The sequence below is a fragment of the Lottia gigantea genome (genome assembly GCF_000327385.1).
Source record: "Lottia gigantea unplaced genomic scaffold LOTGIsca_51, whole genome shotgun sequence".
Classification (NCBI taxonomy): domain Eukaryota; kingdom Metazoa; phylum Mollusca; class Gastropoda; family Lottiidae; genus Lottia; species Lottia gigantea.
The window spans coordinates 844,209-865,872 of NW_008709752.1; the positions used below are offsets into that span (position 1 = coordinate 844,209).

The 21,664-nt window shown below is 31.6% G+C and overlaps 4 protein-coding genes across 4 annotated transcripts in view; 2 read left to right on the top strand and 2 right to left on the bottom strand.

The window, feature by feature from the left end:
* Positions 1-1,924: 1,924 nt before the first annotated feature.
* LOTGIDRAFT_76217 (hypothetical protein) lies at positions 1,925-2,563 on the top strand (the record flags this gene model as incomplete). The annotated part of the gene is made up of 1 exon (XM_009062339.1): positions 1,925-2,563. A coding segment is annotated over one exon (639 nt), but the record flags the coding sequence as incomplete, so codon positions are not given.
* Positions 2,564-5,417: 2,854 nt separating this feature from the next.
* On the bottom strand, positions 5,418-5,864 carry LOTGIDRAFT_165398 (hypothetical protein; the record flags this gene model as incomplete). The annotated part of the gene is made up of 1 exon (XM_009062414.1): positions 5,418-5,864. One exon carries the CDS (start codon positions 5,862-5,864, stop codon positions 5,418-5,420), a length of 447 nt encoding a protein of 148 aa, XP_009060662.1.
* A 6,008-nt stretch (positions 5,865-11,872) lies between these two features.
* LOTGIDRAFT_165399 (hypothetical protein) lies at positions 11,873-13,741 on the bottom strand (the record flags this gene model as incomplete). Its single annotated transcript, XM_009062415.1, has 2 exons — positions 11,873-12,132; positions 13,555-13,741. 2 exons carry the CDS (start codon positions 13,739-13,741, stop codon positions 11,873-11,875), a joined length of 447 nt encoding a protein of 148 aa, XP_009060663.1.
* Positions 13,742-14,663: 922 nt separating this feature from the next.
* Positions 14,664-21,664, top strand: part of LOTGIDRAFT_234474 (hypothetical protein) — a gene marked incomplete at its 5' end in the record, with an annotated part of 32,730 nt that continues 25,729 nt past the window's right edge. The window contains 8 exons of the mRNA XM_009062416.1: positions 14,664-14,729; positions 15,591-15,675; positions 16,170-16,310; positions 16,883-16,996; positions 17,458-17,706; positions 18,917-19,047; positions 20,271-20,625; positions 21,292-21,595. Coding sequence (XP_009060664.1) covers positions 14,664-14,729; positions 15,591-15,675; positions 16,170-16,310; positions 16,883-16,996; positions 17,458-17,706; positions 18,917-19,047; positions 20,271-20,625; positions 21,292-21,595 — 1,445 coding nt within the window. The remainder of the gene's footprint in view (positions 14,730-15,590; positions 15,676-16,169; positions 16,311-16,882; positions 16,997-17,457; positions 17,707-18,916; positions 19,048-20,270; positions 20,626-21,291; positions 21,596-21,664) is intronic.

A 21,664-nucleotide genomic window follows, 5' to 3' on the forward strand; every position in this document is an offset into this window, starting at 1 on the left:
TGTTGAAATTAATATGTTGTAAATAATTATTATCGCTTGTTATTTCTTTCTATCTTTTCCATTTTTTCTGTAAATCTTCATCTGTGTATGGATTAGATAAAGATAAAGACAAAATTCCTCTGGGTGTTTTTAAAAGACAATGCGTTAGTTTTTTTACCGTTATGAGAAATTTATATTATTCTATTTCTATCATATTGACCTAAATATTTCAACATTGGATCTATACAATCTGTACCTACAAATATTTCTACTATATTCATTAGTTTATCATAAAATTCTTCCGGAACATTATCTGTAGGATTTAAATCTGGAAAGAGATTATTTATTCTGCCTAACATTTTTCTTAGTTTTTCTAAATTAATTAACGTACACGCATAAGCTATTGTTTTACGCGTTTCACTTTCTGGATATGTTTCACAATCCCAAGCAAATAACCCACCATCACTCATACCTGAAAACACGTTTAGTTTCAGAGGTGAAACCTGTGTTACTAATAGTATAAGACCTTACAATATGGTCGCAAGGGGATTCCCCATTCCATTTCATTCGATGGGGAAAGTGCGACCATATTGAAAGGTCCCAAAAAAGACCTCAACACCCTACATTTCATAAATTCTGACACCAAAAAACACCTTCAATCCATTCCTACATTCCATCAAAAAAGCATATTAAAAATACCCTTATATAAAATAACTTCCTTGTTTCGCTTAACATCCTGTTTTTTCTAGAAGGAAGACAACTCTTTTTTTGGAAAAAAAACAGACCACAATTTCTACTCAATATTTAAACCTTAAAAATGGCAAATAAAATACTAGATCCAATCTTTAAATTATACAATCCAATTCGTTATTCATTTAACAAGAAAAAAGAGGATTATATTATCATCTCACCGACTGTTGGTTCTAAATCCCAGATGAATGATAGTGGTAGAATTACCTTCGAAATAAATTCATTATCGAATTGGTTGCTTCTTTCCGATGCTTATTTCAGATTCGATTTCAAAATAAAAGATGGAACTCCCAATAAAAATCGTGTACCACAAACTAATACAACGTTAGAAAACAATTTCTTCCATCATTATTTAGAGAGATGGTTTTGGAAGCTGGTTCAAATCCGATAGAAACAATTAAACACCCTGGGAAATTCGAAACAATGTTGAAAACAGTTTTATATCCTAAAGATTTCGATTCAGTCTCAGGTTGGATACCCGATGTTGGCGATGGAAGTGTTTTATAACAACCGGTAAGACATCTTGCAAATGATGCTGATTTAGCTAGAGTGAGAGTTGTTGCTCGAAACACAATAGAAAGAGTAGCACGAGCAGCTAATCATGGATTCGAAAAACGGGTACTTCAGTATAATAATGTTGTTGAGAATAATAGGTGTGGTAATTATGTAAATTGAAAATTATATCCTTTATTCGGTCTGTTGGAACACAGAAAGGTTTCCATAGGGTTATCATATAAAATTCATCTACAAAGAGAAATCAACGATGATAAGATATTCTTTGGAGAGAATGCTTCAAATGCAAAATTAGAAATAACGAATCTCCAACTTTTCATACCCGTAATAACACCATCAATTGAAGTAGAAACAATAATATTCAACTCATTAACTAAAGATATTGAAATAGCTTTTCTTCATCGTAATACGGTAGGTAGCATGACTTTAACTGGAAAATCCACCACATGGCCAATCACTCACACTCTTAAACCAGCAAGATATTTAATGGTTGGTTTCAAGAACTTACCAAATTCTCAAACGAATAACAATGATATCTTTAGAGTAGCAACGAACCAAACTCAAGGATTATAATGACTTGTATAGAAACTATAAAAACATGTGTGAATTATTTGGAAATCCACCTCAGTTTGAATATGTAGATTTTGCACTTAATCATCCAATCTTCTGTTGAAAGAAATTCAAACATTCAGAAATATTTCCTAGTAACCCAATGCTTATGTGTATATGCGGTAGTTCCGGTTCTGGGAAAACTCATCTCACTTTTAACATGTTGACAACACAAAACCTTTTAGATTTCGATTCTCTGTATATCTACACAACAACACCAGATCAATCATATTATCAATTTCTCAAAGCTTTAGAATATTTACCAAAGAAAGATGTTCAAGACATATTTCAATATTACGAAGAAAACGAAGAAAAAGGGGAAATAAAAGATATCATAGATAACTACATTAAAGCAAAGAATCTATCTTTCAATCCAACGGATATAAAAGTTTTTCTTACGAAAAATGTTAATGATCTAGACTTGTCTAATATTGATAGCAATCGAAAGAACTTAATATTATTTGACGACTGCATAGCGCAAAGAAATCAAGCTGTTCAACAAGAATTCTTCACGAAAGGAAGACATCAAAACTGTCACTGCATATACCAATCCCAATCTTTTTACGTGATGGATTCTATGTTCATTAGAAAAAATGCAAATTGTTTTTTATTATTTGAATTAAATGATAAAGATTTATCTCAAATCATTCAGTCGATAAATCACGGAATGGATAGAGATACATTTAAAAAGGTTTGTAAAGCTCAATGGAGAAATCCAGATGATCATGGATATGTATTTGTAAATACTAGAAAACCTGCGGGTGAAAGAGTTATTTTTTTAAAGATGGATAATTGGAATAATAGTTTAAAAAGAAATAGAGACTATATCAAAGCTAAGAATAAAATAAAGACCCAAGTTGAAAAAAACAAATTACAACTACTTGGATTAACAGAAAATCTACAAACTCTATTTCAAACAATATTAAAATCTCAAGAGGATATTAAAAAGAAATTAGCTTTAGAACCCACACCTCATATAGAACCCACACCTCATCACCCCAAACCGATTGAATATAATGGTTTTATTATAATTAGGATGATATAAATGGTCTTTTTTCAAACCCTAGCCCAGATTTACCAAAGAGCATTTCACCAATCGTTGATAATCAAGGTTTATTGTTTAATGGTTTAAGAATAATATTTAGTCCAAATTCCCCTTTATTCAAAATCGATACAAAAGATTTTACATACACATTAACATCATCCTTTAGAATAACTACTCCATTGGTGAAACTTTTTTCTCATGGTTTCTTTAATTCATTCGTCACATCATGTCCACTAGCTAATCGAATATAATCTTCTACAGCTATCTTATCATTAGAGTAACCCTTAAACGTTTTCTTTTCTTTTAGAATACAGTCAGAAGTTAGAATAATATTATATTTAACTTTTGGCGCTAAATATAAACCATATATAATTCCACATTCCACCGAAATGTATAAACTATCAGTATCTGTATAGTATATTTCCGGCTTATAAAACCCATCTATTACGTGAATAAAATTATTCATTATTTTTTTACTGTGAGATAATACGAATGACCCCAAATGACTAGGTGTTAGTCGTGTAGATTTAGGAGGTATACAGTCAAATTCTTTTTCTTCTTCATTTATCTCAACGATATATTGAGTCTCATTTACTTTAAGTTAGCTTTTGACGTGTGAATCGAAGTTGGCTTTTAAAGTTGCTGCACTCCATAAATGTCTCGATGTAGTTATATCCTTCTGAATAGAAGCACCTTTTTTAATCAAATATCTAAATGGAAGATTGAAATAATGTGATTTATTTTCTTTCTTGAGATACTTTTCTAATGCGACTATATTTTTGTCGTGTTTTAAAACTACGTTATTAATAGTGGTTATCTGTTGTTGAATAACACTATCATCAACATTTTGTATTTGTTGTTGAATATAGGTTTTAATTTCGCTATCATCTATGTTTTGTATTTGTTGTTTAATATTTGTTAGTTCTTTTTGTAATTCACTGTTAAGTTTAGTTTCCAGAGCATTTAATTCCTGTTGAAACGTATCTTCATTTTCATCTGGAATGTTGTCGAATGTCTAATTTTTGTTTTGCAATCTTATCATCTAATTTAGATATTAATGAAATTAAATTTTGTAACTCAGTTTTGTTCAATACGTTAACCAATTGTTTTTGAATAAAACTTATTAAACCTTCTACCTCTTGTTGTAGCTTAGTTTCATTAACAAAATTTTTATTATTTAGTTGACGTTTGAAGAATCTTTTCACATTACTTATTTTCTCTTCTAAATGATTTTTATTTACTTCAATTGAATTTATTTGATCCCGTAAATATTTCTTGTGAAATCGTTTTCCGGAGATTTTAAATTAGTTACTTTGAAATTGTTCATATCTAAATCACCTTGAAGAGTGTCTCCGATTTGATCCACGAAGTAAGGTTTCGCTTTATTTATCCGAATTTGTGTTGTTCGTGTTTTAGAATTAAACTCATCCTGTTTTTAAATGAAGAAAATTGTGGTCTGTTTTTTTTCCAAAACAAGAGTTTTCTCCCTTCTTAAAGTTTCTAGACTAAAATAACATTATTTAAAACGAGGCTATTAAAAAACCGGATGTTAAGCGAAACAAGTAAGTTATTTTATATAAGGGTATTTTTAATATGCTTTTTTGGTGGAATGTAGGAATTGATTGAAGGTGTTTTTGGTGTAAGAATTTATGAAATGTAGCGTGTTAAGGTGTTTTTTGGTGTAAGAATTTATGAAATGTAGGGTGTTTAGGTATTTTTTAGGACCTTTCAATATGGTCGCACTTTCCCCATGGAATGAAATGGAATGGGGAATCCCCTTGCGACCATATTGAAAGGTCTTATACTACTGTTACTGCGTTATCATTTCTACACGTTTTCCATTTTGTTCATAATTATCTTCTATTTCTATAATACCCAAACTTTTTTTATTTATTCTTTTAAGACAGAAATGTGAGTTGTTTAAATATAAAATCCAATCTAATTCCTCTTTTTCAATTGTGGGGCGCAAATGCCTATTATTATGAGTATAAATTTGAAATGAAGTATCACATTTCTTATTGAATTCATTAATTGTCATCATTTGCTTTTGAGAAACCATTGTTGAAATTTTGAAAATCATTTGTTAAATCTTTATTTAAAACATAGTTTAAACATTTGATAAAAACAGTTATCATCTGTTGGTATGTAACAATTTTTACCTATATATTCATTTATTTTTTTGAGTAGTTCAGTTCCTCTTCCAACTTTTGATCTTTTAATTTCTTTAAAATTGTCTTTACGTAAAAGGATTCTTCCTGTAAAATACTAATCAGAAGCATCAGATTCTAAATCCATTCTAGAAAAGATTGTGTGAAAAGATTAACCATTGAAACCAACAACACGCATATCTTGTTTGTGTTTTCCATCTTGAAATATCTCTCCATCTATTTCAATTTGTCCTTTAAATGTTAAAAATTTATCAGACATAATCTTGATAATATTTGATAATAACACGTTTTCTATGAATGTTTCATCATCATTAATTTCAATTGATTTATTCATATTTTTTATATATGCTTTTTTAATTATCTATTTTTTTAATTTTTATTGCTGATATTTCCATCTCAAATTTATCTAGAATTTCATTGAATTTTTCCAATTCTTCAACGGTTATGTTCTTATCTTCTCTTGATCTTTCGAAAAATATAAATAATTTATTAAGATAGGCATTTAAGATTTCTGTTTTCTTTTTATAATAAGATTTCTGTTTTGATGTATAACCTATAGCAATCAAGCCACAAGATGAAGTTTGAATAGCAGTAATTGTTGCTAATAAAGTTGGGATAAGTAGTGGAACCATTAATCCACCAGTTACGGCCGTTGCAACTGTTGTTCCTACTGTTAGAACTACACTCAGTGTTTTGAAAACAGAATCAACTCTAATCCATCTTTTCTTAAATTTATTATATTGTTCTAGTTTTACTTTTAACTCGTTTTGTTTGTCTACCATATATTGTTGGAGTTTCATTTTTAAGACATTAAATTAAGTGAATTTCTGATAACTTAAAAGTTGGATAATTTTTATTCAAAATATCCATCTCAACCGCCGAAAGTAGGGAAAAATCTTACTGTTTTCATCGTTAAATCCAAATTCTTTAGTTTCTACATTTTCTCTACCATTGATAAACTGAAGAACGAGCGTTAAATTGATAAGATGTTTCTGATTTTTGTGTGAAGAATATTGAATCAACTTTTACCTGCAAAGGAAAAGTAATTTCAATTTGAAGTTTTCCTCTGAAAATAAAATATGATGAATTCTCTTCATTAAAAATAACATGGAGGAACATAAAATCTTGAACAGAATATTCTTTAACGGTTGCTGTAAATCCATATTTTTTATATTCTTAATCTTTTGTTTTATTATTATTATTAGAAATAGAAACATGTTTTCCACCAATGTTTTTACATGGAAGATTGAAATAATATGATTTATTTTCCTTGAGTTTATTTTCTAATGTGGTTATATTTTTTCCAGTTTTAAAACTTCATTATTTATAGTAGTTATCTGCTCACTATAATCAATATTTTCTATCTGTTGTTGAATTTGCTGTTTAATATTTGTTAGTTCTTGTTGTAATTCAGTTTTATATTTAGTTTCTAGAGCAGTTGATTCCTGTCGCCATTTGTCTTCACTTATAGCTGGTTTAATATTATCTATTAGTTGTTTAAGATCTATTTTTTGCTTTGTAACCTTATCATCTAATTTAGATATTAATGAAGTTAAAGTTTGTAATTGAGTTATCTACTAGATTGAGTAATTGTTTTTGAATAGCGACTATTTCACTATTATCATTGAGTTTGGTTTCTAATGCGGTTACTTCTTCTTCATTCATACCTGATATAATATTATCTATTAGTTGTTTAAAAATTTTCTTATTAAGTTTTATCTACTACATTAAGTAATTGTTGTTTAATACCAACTATTTGTTTTTGTATTTCACTATTATCAATAAGTTTAGTTTCTAATGTTGTTAATTTATCTTCACTTATACCTGGATTAATATTGGCTATTAGTTGTTTAAGATCTATTTTTTGTTTTGTAACCTTATCATCTAATTTAGATATTAATGAACTTAAAGGTTGTAATTGAGTTTTATCTACTACATTAAGTAATTGTTCTTCAATAAAACTTTTTAAACTTGTTACATATTGTTGTAATTTAGTATCATCAATAAAATCTTTATTGCGTGGCAAATCTATCGATTTGTCACGCTTTGTTTTCGTTATATTTATTTATTTATTTTTTATTTTTCTATACAAAATCGAAAATGGTGCAGCATAATTGTCTTCACCAAACATTTAATAAATGACCTGGAATCAAAAATGAATATCTAAAACTCAATTTTTGCTAAACCGGAAGTGTGCCAATGCATAATGTGCAAATATTTTGCATCAAGTCTGTAGGGCTTATTTACGAACCGATTTACCTGAAATTTTCTTTAATATGTTCATTGTTATGAGACGTATCTGGTGAGGCTAAAAAATATTTCAAATATTTTTGTCAAAAAAATTTGAATCCAAAATTTTCAAAAAAGCTCAAAATTTCTAACTCAGCCGCTAATTATCCGAGTGATCTGAAATTCACAGGACATATACAGAATGTCCATACAAATAAATTTATACAATCAAAATATTTCTATCGCTTCCGGTTTTTGCGTGAGAACTTCCGTTTTTTTTAAATCACGATGTTGGCAAAAACCATATATATTGTCTGGCAGTCATAACTAGAATGCACTTAGCAGAAAAAATCCAAACCGGAAGTGATGCATAAGCCGTCGCCTCGGACTGACCCATTTTAGCAAAAGATTTATTAGTCCTCCATTTTTCATCCGATTTTTATGATTTTGGTGTCTATTAAAACCTTATAACCTTGTCTACAGTTTGTTGGAACAGAATTTTGAATTTCGAATTTGAATTTTTTTTATATTCGTTTGAATTTTTTGAAAATTCAAAAAGCCACACCATGTGACTTTGACCTTCGATGACCTTGAAAATTTCACTGTAGGATGTTCTTGACCTCAGCTATCCACAGGTGTACTCATATTGGTTGAAAAATATTAACTTCCGGTTTAATAGAAACACAGAAAATTATTATTTTCAATTTTGTAATTCCCTTTTGATTATCTTTTCAATGATATATGACAATAATCCATAAAAATATTGGGTTTTTTTTTCGACTTCTAACTTATAATGTAATTAACTCCTAGCAATATGGTTTGTATATTCAGGATCTACTCAATTTTCTCTTTTCAACGATATGTGACATGGGTGGTTTAATACAAAATTGAATTTGTGAAAATAGGCATAAAAGTGTTAAATGTTTATAAAAAATGTGATAAAAATCTGTAGATTGTGGGGATTAAAATGATTGACCTATTTTATGTAGAACATTGAAACTTGGAACACAACAAGACAATTTGAATATAAATTAACCTATGACAAAAAAGTTGAGGTGGGCGTGGCACATCCGGGTTGAATTGCTAATTGTTTACATTTTGAGAAAGGGGCATAACTCGCATAGGATACATTTGTTCAAAAAGGAACTTTGCACACAATTACCTCATTATTTTGGCCAGTTTGTGTTAATAGGTCAATTGTTTCAGCTTTATAGTTCCAAAAAAGGAACGGGTTTTGAAATTTCCATATTTTCAATTTTCTATTTTGACCTTTATTGACTCTTGTTGACCTATATCTTTTGACCTGTATGATGTAGAAGCTTTAAATTTGGAACACAACTTAACATTCAGAATATCAATTAATATATGCGAAAGAAATTGAGGTGGGCCTAGCACATCCGGGTTAAATTACTCATTATTGACAATTTTGGCAAGGGACATAACTCACAACGTATACATTTGTTCAAAATGGAACTTTGCATACAATTACTTCATACGTTGAGCCACGTTGTCTTGGAAGTTCGATTGTTTCAGCTTTATAGTTCAAAAAAAGGAACAGGTTTTGAAAATTCAAAATTTTCAATTTTTGACCTTGACCTTTTTTGACCCTGATTTTTGTAGGATTAAAGGTCATTCACATTGGCTATCTATTTATACTTTTATATTTGCTGTCCTATCTCAACTTCCGGTTTTATAGCCGTATATATTTAAAAATTTTGATGACTTTTATCTCGTAACCTTGACCTTTGTTGACCGTCTTCCTTTCAATGTCAAATGTCATTGACCTTGGCTATCTTCTGATACTTTCATTTGTGCGGTCTGTCTACTTCCGTTATAACAATCTTCCAAAGAATTCTTCTCAACTTGAGACTGCTCTTGCGCATGATGTAATTATCGTAGAAGGTTGATTTTTTCAGAGTCTTTTGCAATTTGCTACATTTGCAAAGTCCCACTCTGTGCCACGTGTGGCTCTAGTTTTTTAATTTTTTGCAAAATTTCCCCTTATGATAATAAAACATACTTATTTAGAGCAGTGACTTTTTGATACATTAACCAATTATTGGTGTTATGCTGAGGGGATGAAAGCTTATTATAGGTCATAAATAAATTAGTCTGACTACATAATCTTTTAGTTCTATAATAATTCACATGTTTTTTCGAGTTGTGCTATATTTTCACTTACAATATTAAAACAAACGCTCATTTAGAGCAGTGAATTTTCACTACATTTACCTGTTCACGACCTTTGCAAAATGAATATGACAATACACCTCAAATTCCCGACATTTTATATGATAAAGGCCAAAGTAGCAAAGTTTGTACTGAAACTAATATAAGCAATATTTCGAAAAGTGATGCTATTTCCTTAGTTAGATCCCTGAATGAAATACAGTCTCAAGTTTTTTATGACGTTCGCCAGTATTGTCTGGACAAAGTTAATGGTATAAACCGCGATCCATTTAGAATCTTTGTTACTGGTTCAGCTGGTACCGGTAAATCTCACCTTATCAAATGTATTCAATACGAAGTGTCTCGAATTTTTGCGAAAACTGTGGAAAGTTTAGATGACATCACTGTTCTCTTTACCGCACGAACTGGGGTGAGTGCTTTTAATATTGGAGCGTCAACTATTCACAGTAGTTTTTCAAAAAGAAAGGTGTTCTCATTTCCACCTTATCAACCATTGGGACAAGAAACTATTAATACATTAAGATGTAAATATCGCAACTTACAAATATTAATTATAGATGAAATTTCAATGGTAGATCATAAGCATTTTTGTTACATTCATGGGCGATTAAGGCAAATAAAGGGTACCGAATAGTTATTTGGAAATATCTGTGTCATATGTTTTGGAGATATGTGGCAACTAAGACCAGTTAAAGGTAATAGTTTATGTCATGAAAGTGTTCATAGACCTATGGGACGGTAATTTCAAACTTGTTGAACTTGAGTTAGCCTTTGCCCAAACATTGAATAGAATAAGACAAAGAAAAAAAAGTTAACCAATGCTTGCTTTAGACGTCAAAATGTTACAGTGTAGGGTAACTGGTAAAGAAGATGATTGTCTGCACATATTTTCTACTAATCAGCAAGTTGATGATTATAATTCTAGGATGATTGATGAAAAATGCCCGAATTCTGTGTCCATCAGTGCTTTAGATTATTCAAAAGATGTTGGAACCGGTAAAATGACGCTTAAAACCGCATGTGTTAAAGTGACTGATACACCATTAGTGTATTGCTTAAAAATAGGTGTAGGGTCAAAAGTTATGTTAGTAATTAATTTAAATGTTTCTACTGGCTTGATAAATGGAAGTTTTGGTCAAGTAACATTCATTCAAACTGATCAGAATAATCAAAGTGACAAAATTTTTGTAAAATTTGATAATGCTAAAGTTGGAATAAATGAAGATAGTGTTCCACTTCCGCCAAATGTACCACGTGGTAGTATTGGTATTGAGAGATATGAAAGCCCTCATGTTAACTATAAGGGCGATGTTAGACGCCAGTTCCCATTATGTCTCGCCTATGCAGTTACTATTCACAAAGTACAAGGTCTAAGTCTCGATAGAGGCGTAATATCACTTCATAAAATATTCCAAGCTGGTTGCGTTAAGCAGAGTTAAAACATTACAGGGTCTTACAATACAAGATTTTACGGAATAAAACATATATGTGATGAATTGAATGTGCATTAGGAGCAATGGATACTTTTTTAAAACCCGAAAACGAGACCATATCAACTGATACTAATATAATTTTACACAATGTTCAGGGTTTATCTATTCATATAGAGGATTTACAGAAACACAGGAAAATGCTAGAAGGTGATGTCATTTGTTTAACAGAAACATGGCTAAATAATTCAATAAATAAAATAATTCAGCAAAACTAAAGATAAATGGTTTCCGTCTTCACCACCATCCTCGAAGCAGCAGCTATGATGACACTAGAGATTTCAAATTTTTGAAAGAAAAGGGGCACGGAGGAGTAGGAGTATATTATAAGCAAAACAAAAATGTCATCATTTTAAAAGTGGGAGCTTTAAATATAGAACGCATTGCTTTGAATATTAAAGTAATTGTTATCTATAGACCACCCGTTTATCGATTAGATTTATTTCTCCCAATGTTAGAATGATTATTAGTTGAATTACAAGAATCTGGTTCAGACTATGTTATTATGGGGGATTTCAACCAACATATCTTGGAGGGTCATTTGTCTATACTAAACTGTTTTCAAAAATTTGGTTTTCAACAACTTGTTCAGTATTTACACAACTGAAGGTGGGACACTTATAGATCATGTTTATATCAGTAAAGAAATTCCGTCACATAATGTTCACATTTCACACATACCTGTATATTATAGCTACCATGAAGCTATTAAAATAACCATACGATAAGTTATATTGATACAAGATTGAAGTTACCCTTTCACAAAACATTTCATTTAGCTTGGCTCTTTACTAAAAGTGGTCGAGTCAGCACCGGGCTTGAGAGGGTTTGAAGTTCAAAAAAAGTCTTACAGCTATTAGGCACAGTATCACGGGCCACGCTCAGCGCTGTTCACAGCTCTAGTTATTTATTTGTCGTTTGAAGTATCTTTTCACATCGCCTATTCTTTCTTTTAAATGTTCTTTATTTACTCCAATTAAATTTAATTGATCCATTAAATATTTCTTGTGAACAGCATCATAATCATTTTCTGGTAACTTTAAATTAGTTATGGTAAAATTATTCATATCTAAATCACCTTGAAGCGTGTCTCCAATTTGTTCCACAAAATAAAATTTTGCTTTATTTATCCATGCTGCTGTGTTAGGCTTTTTAGTATCTAAAGGTAAAGAACCTAATCCAAATTTATTCGCCCTTTTTATTAAGTTAAATTTATTACAATTTCTTCAAACTGTTTTCCTAAACTTAATTGACATAAAACCCAAAGTGATAGTTGACCACAAAATATTTGACCCGGTATTTGAATTTGAAATGTTGAACATTTGATTGCTTTCACTAATTGCATTATCTCTTCACTTGGTTCTAATCCAAAAGAATCGAAGAAACAAAAGTTATTTAAAGAATCTTTGTATAAAGCAGAGTGATGAACACCGGCTTGATCTGAAGTATGTATATTTGTTATGGCACAAAATTTGCCTTTTTTATTCTTGAGATTATTTATTTCATCTCGCATACAATAATAAAACGGTGATATATTTAACTCATTTGCCTATCTCGTTGAAAGTTTGTAGTTGTATCGCTTCCATATTTATCGAGAAAGATATTCATTTTTAAAAGTCAGTTTTTTGAAGTTCGTTTTGATAAAACCTACCTATGATTTGTTCTTTGTCTTGATCGATTTATTCATATGTTGGAGGTGATGTGGTGTTTACTTTATCTACGATAAATATTTCTTTGGTCCAAAATCCAACGTAGCCTTTTTCGAATTTGCTTTTATATTCGAAAATACGAACGCGATCTCCGACTTTAAATTTGGGTTTGATATTTAAAGTATTTATTTCATTTTCGTAGTTATGTTGTGCGTTAATTGACTTTATAATATTTGGATTATTTGTAGCTTGTGTTGGTGTGTTGATAGATGAATTAATTTTGTTATTATATTCATCTACAACCTCTGGTAATATTTTAAGCCATTTTTGGGATTTCAATTCCGTGAACTTTTTGAATAATTTATTTTTTAGAGTTCTATTATATCTCTCAATAACTACAGCTTTACCTTCATTATGCGTGCTGTAAATTTCAAATCCCAGAGATTTCATATTTTTGTTATAAAATGCACTTCCTTTATCTACCCATAACTTTTGAGGTCGTCTGTCAGATTGTTTCATTATTGTTTAACTGATAAACCTGTTTTGATTTTGAGAGGAATAACCCAAGTATATCTTGTGTACAAATCTGTAACTGTTAAACAATATTTATATCCTCTTTCAACAGGCATATTAATTAAATCAGCTGACCATATTTCATCTTTATCAAACACTTTGACTTTTAAAAAATGTTTAATTTTTTCTAAATTCTTTGTGTATTTCATCTGCTATTCCCAAACCCATTTTCATCTTTGCTTTCAAGAGTTTAATGATTAATGCTCTTTGCATTCTCTCTTTAAAAGTTGGATTTGGAATATTTTCAAGTTCGATTATGATTTGTTTGTCTGCTTCGTGTCTGGATGTCATGTCTTTATTTCTGTATAGTATATCATGTTTAAGTGCAGCGGCGTCAATTCTATTGACGGGTTCTTCACCTGGTTTTGGTTCATCGTTTTGATCTAATCGTAGATCTAGCCTAGTACCTGGACCAGTATAATTATGACCGGGAAGATGTTTTTCTCCAGGATATTTTGCCCATGGAAATCCAGGAAGAGAACCTAATGATTTTTGAATGTCAGAACCGAAATAAGTTTTAGGAGTTTGAGCAGTTATCATTGACATTTTTATCCAATAATTTTAAAACCATTGCCTTTTCTTTTCTAATCTTTTATTTCGCATTTCTCTTATATGTTGTAATTCTTTCAACTCGTTAGATCTTTTCACTGCTTCGCTTATATTTACTCTTGCTCTTGCTACAGATCCAACAGCTTGGGTACCGGAGGAAATGAGGGATTTGTTGTTTGAGACAAAGTTGGCTACTTTTGGGATGAGAGATGATAGAGCTGAGAAGAAGCCGTTTCTTTTGAATTTTTTTTGTTCATGTTTAAAAATTAAACTCATTCTGTTTTTAAATGAGTTAATTTAATGAAGAAATCTATTGAGCAAAGAAGTATATGTATTAGACCACCAACTATAATTTTCAAGCAAAAACCGAGGGTTGAGTAGTACTAGAGTATATGGATTCCCTGGTTTTATGTCCTATTTACGGTTCTTGTTTTGTGGCATGTAAAGCAAACTTGTATATCCTTTAAGAGCTTAAATTTTACAGGTTGACCATCCTGTCTGTCAGTAGTCACCAACCTGTTGGTGTGTAATGATTACATGTATATCAAAACATTTATGGAATCTGCGAAACAAATGTAGATTTGTTCATCTAATACACATGTTTGGTACATGGGGAACATGATCCTGGAAATGGATGATTCAGCTTTACGGAACCAGCCAAGAGTTACGAAATGCAATTGTTGTAAATATATGGATATGGAATTACTGGTGTCATTTGGCTCAAGTAATGGGCCCATAGTATCAAATGAAATTGCTGTGAAATGGCTCTTATTGCAAACCTTACTATAAATATACCTCCCCGAAATAAAGAATAATAATTGACCAATGCCTGTAGCAGTTAATTCTCACCATATGATATTACTCTCTACAAAATCCTATCAATGATCCTTTTACTATGGTGTTATTTCTGCTTTCCAGGATGTGTACTACTTACGAAAGAGGACTAAAGTGTGTAGTTAAAAGGAGTGCGGATAATTGCGGTGAGGTGGAATATTCTTAAAACAATACAGACATCTCGATATTCTTTGTATGAGTTTTGTTATGCATGAGTTCAATACACACCTGTATCCCTGTTTCACAATTTATCTTAACTGGATATCCAAAATTTACAAATGTAATATGAAAATGCTTGTTCGTTATAGATGTTATATATTGGTCGCATGTGATATTGTTCTTGCATGAAGGTTCTGATTATTATGTTGAAATCGTGGATGCATTAAAATTGCGTGCAAAAATGTGGGACTTCTCTTTGCAAGATCTATAACCTGCAAAGCCTGCAACACACAGGGTTACGGTTAATTTTCTCATCCATAATCTGTCTGTCTGGGTAAAACATTTCCCAAAGTGTCTTATGTATATTTCAATGTATAAACTCCACACATAACAAAACCGGATACAAAAATATTTGGTTGCTCGATCAACTACTGATGGTGTTCTCAATATCGGTAATGTCATCATATTTTTTCGTCTTAAATATTGAATGAAAGGGGATTAGTGTTCTAAAGGATAAACTTATATAGTATACACTGCAGGAGCCCAATATCTGTTATACCGTTCAGAAGCGACAGACAGGTTCCCCAACAATTAAAGCAAATATATATTGTTAGCGGGAGGTTTCAGTCTTGAAATGTCATACACATAGCTCGCATAGAGTTCAGTCGGCTTTTAAGCTATAAATTTCGACGACTATGTTAGTGTCAGTACTCCAATAAACCTTTACTCTCACTTTTAGAATGCATATGGACTTATCTCTCCCCAGGTTATTTTATTTTCAAAATTTATAACTATTGTAAGATGCAAATTTCTTTGATATCAATTTTAGTTTGTTTAATTATTATCTTTGTAGGTACAATTTTATGTTTTAGAATGCTGTCAACGTCCACCTGAATATTGTAATGATGACAACGGTAACGGTGGGGGTAACAGTGAAGGTAATTTTTATTTGTCATCAATGCATTATAGAAGTCTATCAGTATATGTTTTTGACATCGGCTCCCATGAATACCATGGACGATATGTGCACTGGTGCAAAGTGATACTAAGTACTCACAAAGGGACAATGGTACAACTTATACTAGTAAAAGAATTTTTTAATCTTTCACCTTTAACAATTATTAGAAACGTTGTATAACAAAATCTAATAGTTCATTTCAGTATGTACTTCCCTCAATAATTGTGATCTGGAACGTTGTACAACAAAATCTAAGAATTTATTTTAATCTGTTCAACCATCAATAATTTTGATCTGAAACGCTATATATTGAAATAATAATTTATCCAATCTGTCCAACAATCAGTAATTATACAACCAAACCTACTGTGATCTGGAACGTACAACTAAAACTAATGATTTATTTCAGTCTGTTCTCACATCAATAATTGTGATCTTGGATATTGTACTACTACAACCAGTAATTTATTTCAGTCTGTTTAACCATCAGTAACTGTGATGAGAGAGATTGTGCAATTAAATCGGATCCGAAATGCCAGAAATGTGACGGATCAGTAGCTGATATCCCGGGTCATCGGGCCTATCTTATATCGGCTGATAAAAGATTATGTAAAAGTAAGATGTTGATAACAACATTGAACTGTTTACCTTTTGATTTTGATTAAAAATTAAAATTATGTTCCACAAATATTAAGTTTGTTGGTCGGTCATATTTTACAAAAGAAGAAAAAGTATCACTAAATTAACTCTATGACTTTATACAAGGTTGCTGAAAATAACACGACATAACGTTTGAGGATACGTTTGTGCATATGTAAAAAAAAAACCTCATTAATATCTGCTGTGATACAATTTTTAATTTGGCTAAACTGACTTTAAGATATATTATTATTAAGTACCTGAAGTTCAAAGATACTGTCATAATCACCATGAAAGCATGATTATTTCTTGAAAGTTGGCGTTTGCAATCTTTTCTTACAAGCTTTCGTTTGTAAACGGTCTCTCTGTTGTTATTACGGAAATAAGGGTTTGCTGTTTACTTTTACCTTCGTGTACATAACACAACAAATTAAAGCACCATAGCTTTGACCAGATTTTAGATTTGTGATGCAATGTCGGTACCCCACAGCCCCATTTATGGATATATGAAGACAATCGTGGGAGTTCATTTTATCTTTTTTATATAGAGGCTTGTTCATGGAGACCCGATAGTAGTAGATGTTATCCTGGTACATGTAAAGATGAACTGTTTTCGAACTGTGATTGTTCTGATGGGTTTACTGGTAATCATTGTGAAAAAAGTGAGTGTATTATATGTGTAATGATCATTATTAGTGTGATAGATGCAAAATAGTAAAATAATTTTGATCATATTAACTTCTATAGTTCTGTATTGTATAAAATACACAGAATGTCATTTTACTATAGGAAAAATTGTAAGTCAAAAGATATTCATCGATTTTGGCAAAACACTTGCAGTATTCCTCAGAACTTATGTTTTAAAGTTAACGATATTTAGTATTTTATTTATTTAATCACCATAATTAAGAATGTTTACGTATATTTGGTATGGTGATCTTATGTGGCATACGTTTACATATATTCACATGCATGTGTTTTCTTTGTACAAACAGTATCCGTACGCTTTACGTAGGTTTTCGATAATTTTCTGTGTATCTAATCTCCGGATTCCGACTTGTCCATTCATTGCTTGATACAGTACTGAATCGGTTCCATATTTGCCTGTATGATTTCGTTTCAGTTACTACTATCCCTAATATTCTATACAATCAAGTAACGCTAACTGCTGATAATAATGAAAGTGTTGACGCTCCTGGTGATTTTGGAGCTGGTTCTCCTCAACCAATAACATGGACTAATATAATGAAACCAGCCAATCTATATTACTGTTTTCAATCAAATTACTATAAACCAAATACTATCCCAATTCAACCATTTGTGGTCGATTATAAAGTTGGTATTATTGATGGAAAGATTACTTTCAGGAAGTGTAGGTTGTAGTTTCAATTTTTATGTACATTTATTTTCTTCACAATAGGATTTAGACAGGAAAGGTGATGCCAGTGTTAATTCATGTATTCGTAGAACATAGCTTTAACATACCTACTTTAAGAAGCACTTTGCCCGCCTAAGCCTACTGAAACAAGTGGTTGACTAGCAAGATACGCCCATTTACTCAATAAATGTTCACCATATCAAGGGCCGTCGTCAATATTTGTGAAAATGTACCAAAAATGTAACTTATCTAAGATATTTATTGATTTAAATCTTCACACAAAATATGATAAAATTCCTTATATAAACTGTTGCTGCTATTGAGTTCACGAACCAGATTATCATGTTTTCAGTGTATCAAGAGTTATAAATGAATACAATCCCATTCATAGTACATGGCTTTTATCTTTAAGATGGTGGAAATGGGGATCAAACGCAGACCGTCAGTTGTCCCACCATCAGTAAAGATAATCCCAATCAAGGAAATTTAGTTTGTACAAAAACCATACAACCTCCATTCTTTGTACCCTTCCAACATCAAGAACGGTAAATGCCCACGTTTCCTGTTAGAAAATCATTTTTAAGATTTGTCAGAAATTCTCTGCAAATGTTTTTGTCCTGCAGCTTTTAATGAGCCACAAAAACGAAATGTGACAAAATGGTCTGAAATATGATATTTGTGTATAAGCTTGGTTTAAAATAGCTACCTTAATTCAAATACTTAACAGTCCCCATAGACTACACCATAAGCATAATTATTAATAATATTTGCGTAATTTTCTTACATTTTAACTTGTTTTTACAACATTCTTTTCAGTCTGTCTTTCAACATAACATCAACGATTGGAGGATTTGTTAGAATAAAAAATTTGGAAAACAATGTATACACCACCTACTACTACACTCCAAACTCACTATCACGTGTTTTTGAGATTAATTTTGACAATGTACCGCCATACCATTGTCAATTTGTCAACAATTGTAAACAAACCATGTTAACTGATAATGATATCACCGAGAAGGTAAACCTAGAAACCTCAACTTATTGTAATATCGACGATATGAGGTGGTATCTTATTTTCTGATGGCATGAACATATTATCGTCCTTTGTTATTGGGTGATTATTGTCTTTGTGCTCTTTATACCTGTCCGTGATTAGATGATATGTTTAGCATTTCAAATAAGTTCGATATTTATATTTTAGGCAGAGAATGTGGTGTATTGGGACGGTTGGATTCTGGTATAGCTATATATGAATTAGAAATATTCAGCATGAAGTCAGTAGGAAATGAATTAATAATAGACAAACGAGTAATTGACACAAAAACTACATTGGTAGGTATTGATGATGTATAATATTGTCCTTCCTTGATATATACTTTATTATATGATTGTGGCTGCAGACAAGACCACAATAACATTAGAAAAAAGAAATGAAATGAATGGAGTTTTACGTCCTACTTGTCTGCACCATGTGGGCTAATGAAGATGGCCAACGCCATGCACTCTGCAATGAGGGAAATTTTGCCAGGGCTGCGGCATTAGCCTGCTCTTTTTCGACTTTAAACTGTCGAGCGATCTTTAACGTGCACAGCCTGTAGCACACGGGGCCTCGGTTTATTGTCCCATCCGAACGACTAGACGCGTTTTCCATGTCAGCCCCTCTTACCTGCATCACTGACAGGGGGAAACTGGGTTGAAAAATCCGAAGGTATTATCTCGACCTATGCCGGGATTGAATCCTGGACCTCCAGGTTAGCGAGCAAGCGTCTCACTGAGCCACCGCGGCTCCCACACAATAACATCAGAGAAAACACACATGTCGCCTTGATATTCGCTTTGAATAGCGGAAACTTCGTACATGTCTGAGGTATTATTCAGTTTATGTGCTTGAGATCGGAACTTTTTAAAAGTACTTCGATGTGTTTGTTTTACGTTCTCATGTTGGAAAAATAAAATATGTTATCTTTTAACAAATATTAAAAGTAAAATGCGACGAAGACAATAAATCAAAGTGATCTCATTTTTAAGGAAAGTGTGTCAGGTTATTTTTGTTCACAAACCTATAGTGACGTCATCTTGTTCATTTAGGGATTTTATATATCTGGGACTTAATACTAATAATCCCGGGTAACTTATTTTACTATTAGAAAGTTAAGTTTTCGTTCCCATGTCTAATGCCGGCTAATTTGCCAGGTTTGCACCCCTTCAAGGTTAAACACTCCTCTACAAAATGGTTAGGACGTTTTTGTCTTCGGTCACATCGTGGAGATATTTGGTGCATCTACTTGATACCCAAGAGTCAACGCCTAAACAAAAAAAAAATAGCTCACTGGTCGGCTGATCTTACAGGGTATTGAAGGCACGAGTGCCTTTTCTTTCATTATTTTTCCCCCGGGTTGTTAGGTTATAAATATAAAAAACCTCATAGGAATTGATTTATCCTATATACATTGAATCATACCATGAAGAAGTTTGTATTCATTCTCTGATAACGTCTGTATGAGTTAATTATTTTGGAAACAATAAATAAATATTGTATTATATTTTTATTACAGCAGAAAAGCCCACAATTTAATTTACAACATTCAGGTGTATATTCTGTTATACTTGCTGCAGTAGATAAAGCTGGTAACATTAGACTTGCTAGACGATGTTTGATATTTGATGATAACAGTCGGGTATCAACTGTTCATGATACTAATTTAAAAAGCACGTCAGCGTCACCTTCTACTAACTACCTCTGGCAACAAAATCATGGTCCTGTTACTATTGACTGGGAAAATAGATATATTAATACGAAACATCATAATGGTAAATATCTAGCTGGAATCCAGGATTATCATGGTCTAGATCCAGAATATGATGACAATAATGGAAAAAGAACAAGTCGACCAATTGATAATGTTCAAGGTAAATTTCTCAATAAACTCAGACTTTTACTTTTTTCAAGGACAAAATAACTCTTGAAAATATTGCCACTAATGTCATCATGTTGTTCATGCGGATTTTTAATATCTCATTACATCCCTTTCATATTGAATCCCTTGCTTGCTAAGAGGCCTACGTTTCTACGTAAAGACTAACAGAACGTGTAGCTCACTGGTCGCCGGTTGCACTCCTTTGCCGATAAAACGCCTCTTCTATAGAATGTTATGTACTGAATACAAATGAGAGACCACGTTGGTCACAGGCAAATTGTGTTCGAGGTTTATCTTTAGTTTAAGGCGGAAGATTTTATCATATAATTGTCCCTCCCTAGTCTAACTCACCAATTGTCGCTAGTACGACGAACCGAATCTTGTTGGCACAAGTTGGATTCCTTATTTCATTTACATTGATTCTTTGCCAAACAAAAACAAAGCACAAATGAGTCCTTGCCAGTTTGTGGATTTCAAATATATTATAAAGCCCTATATAAGGCCGTGTTTTATACTGGATGTAAAGTTTGATGTGAAGACATAAATTTGTATCATAGAATGTACCATTAATGTGGATAATCTGTTAGATACAATATTTTTATGCTTAGGCAGTGAATAACAAAAAAGGTTCTGGTGGAATATATTGCACTTGTTATAGGTATAGTATGTTATGAAACATATTATGGATTAGATGCTCATGGAGGTTCTACCATTGAACCAACAGATAATGATTTTACTACAACTGGTTACCTGAAACAATCTATAACAATTTCTCCTAAATTACAAGATGGTGATACTGTCATATTTTATATAAGAGCTTATGATATAGTAGATTTTTACCTGGAAGAATCCACCACAGTATATTTTGATATGTCGCCACCTGTTATAAAAGATCTATGGTTAACTAAAGGAGATGATTTAAATATAGCTGTCCATGAATTCCACGATTTTGATAAACTAGTGTAAGTTCAAAATGTGATGATAATTGATATCCAGTCATCCTATATATTTTAAGAATTAGAAGCCCACGA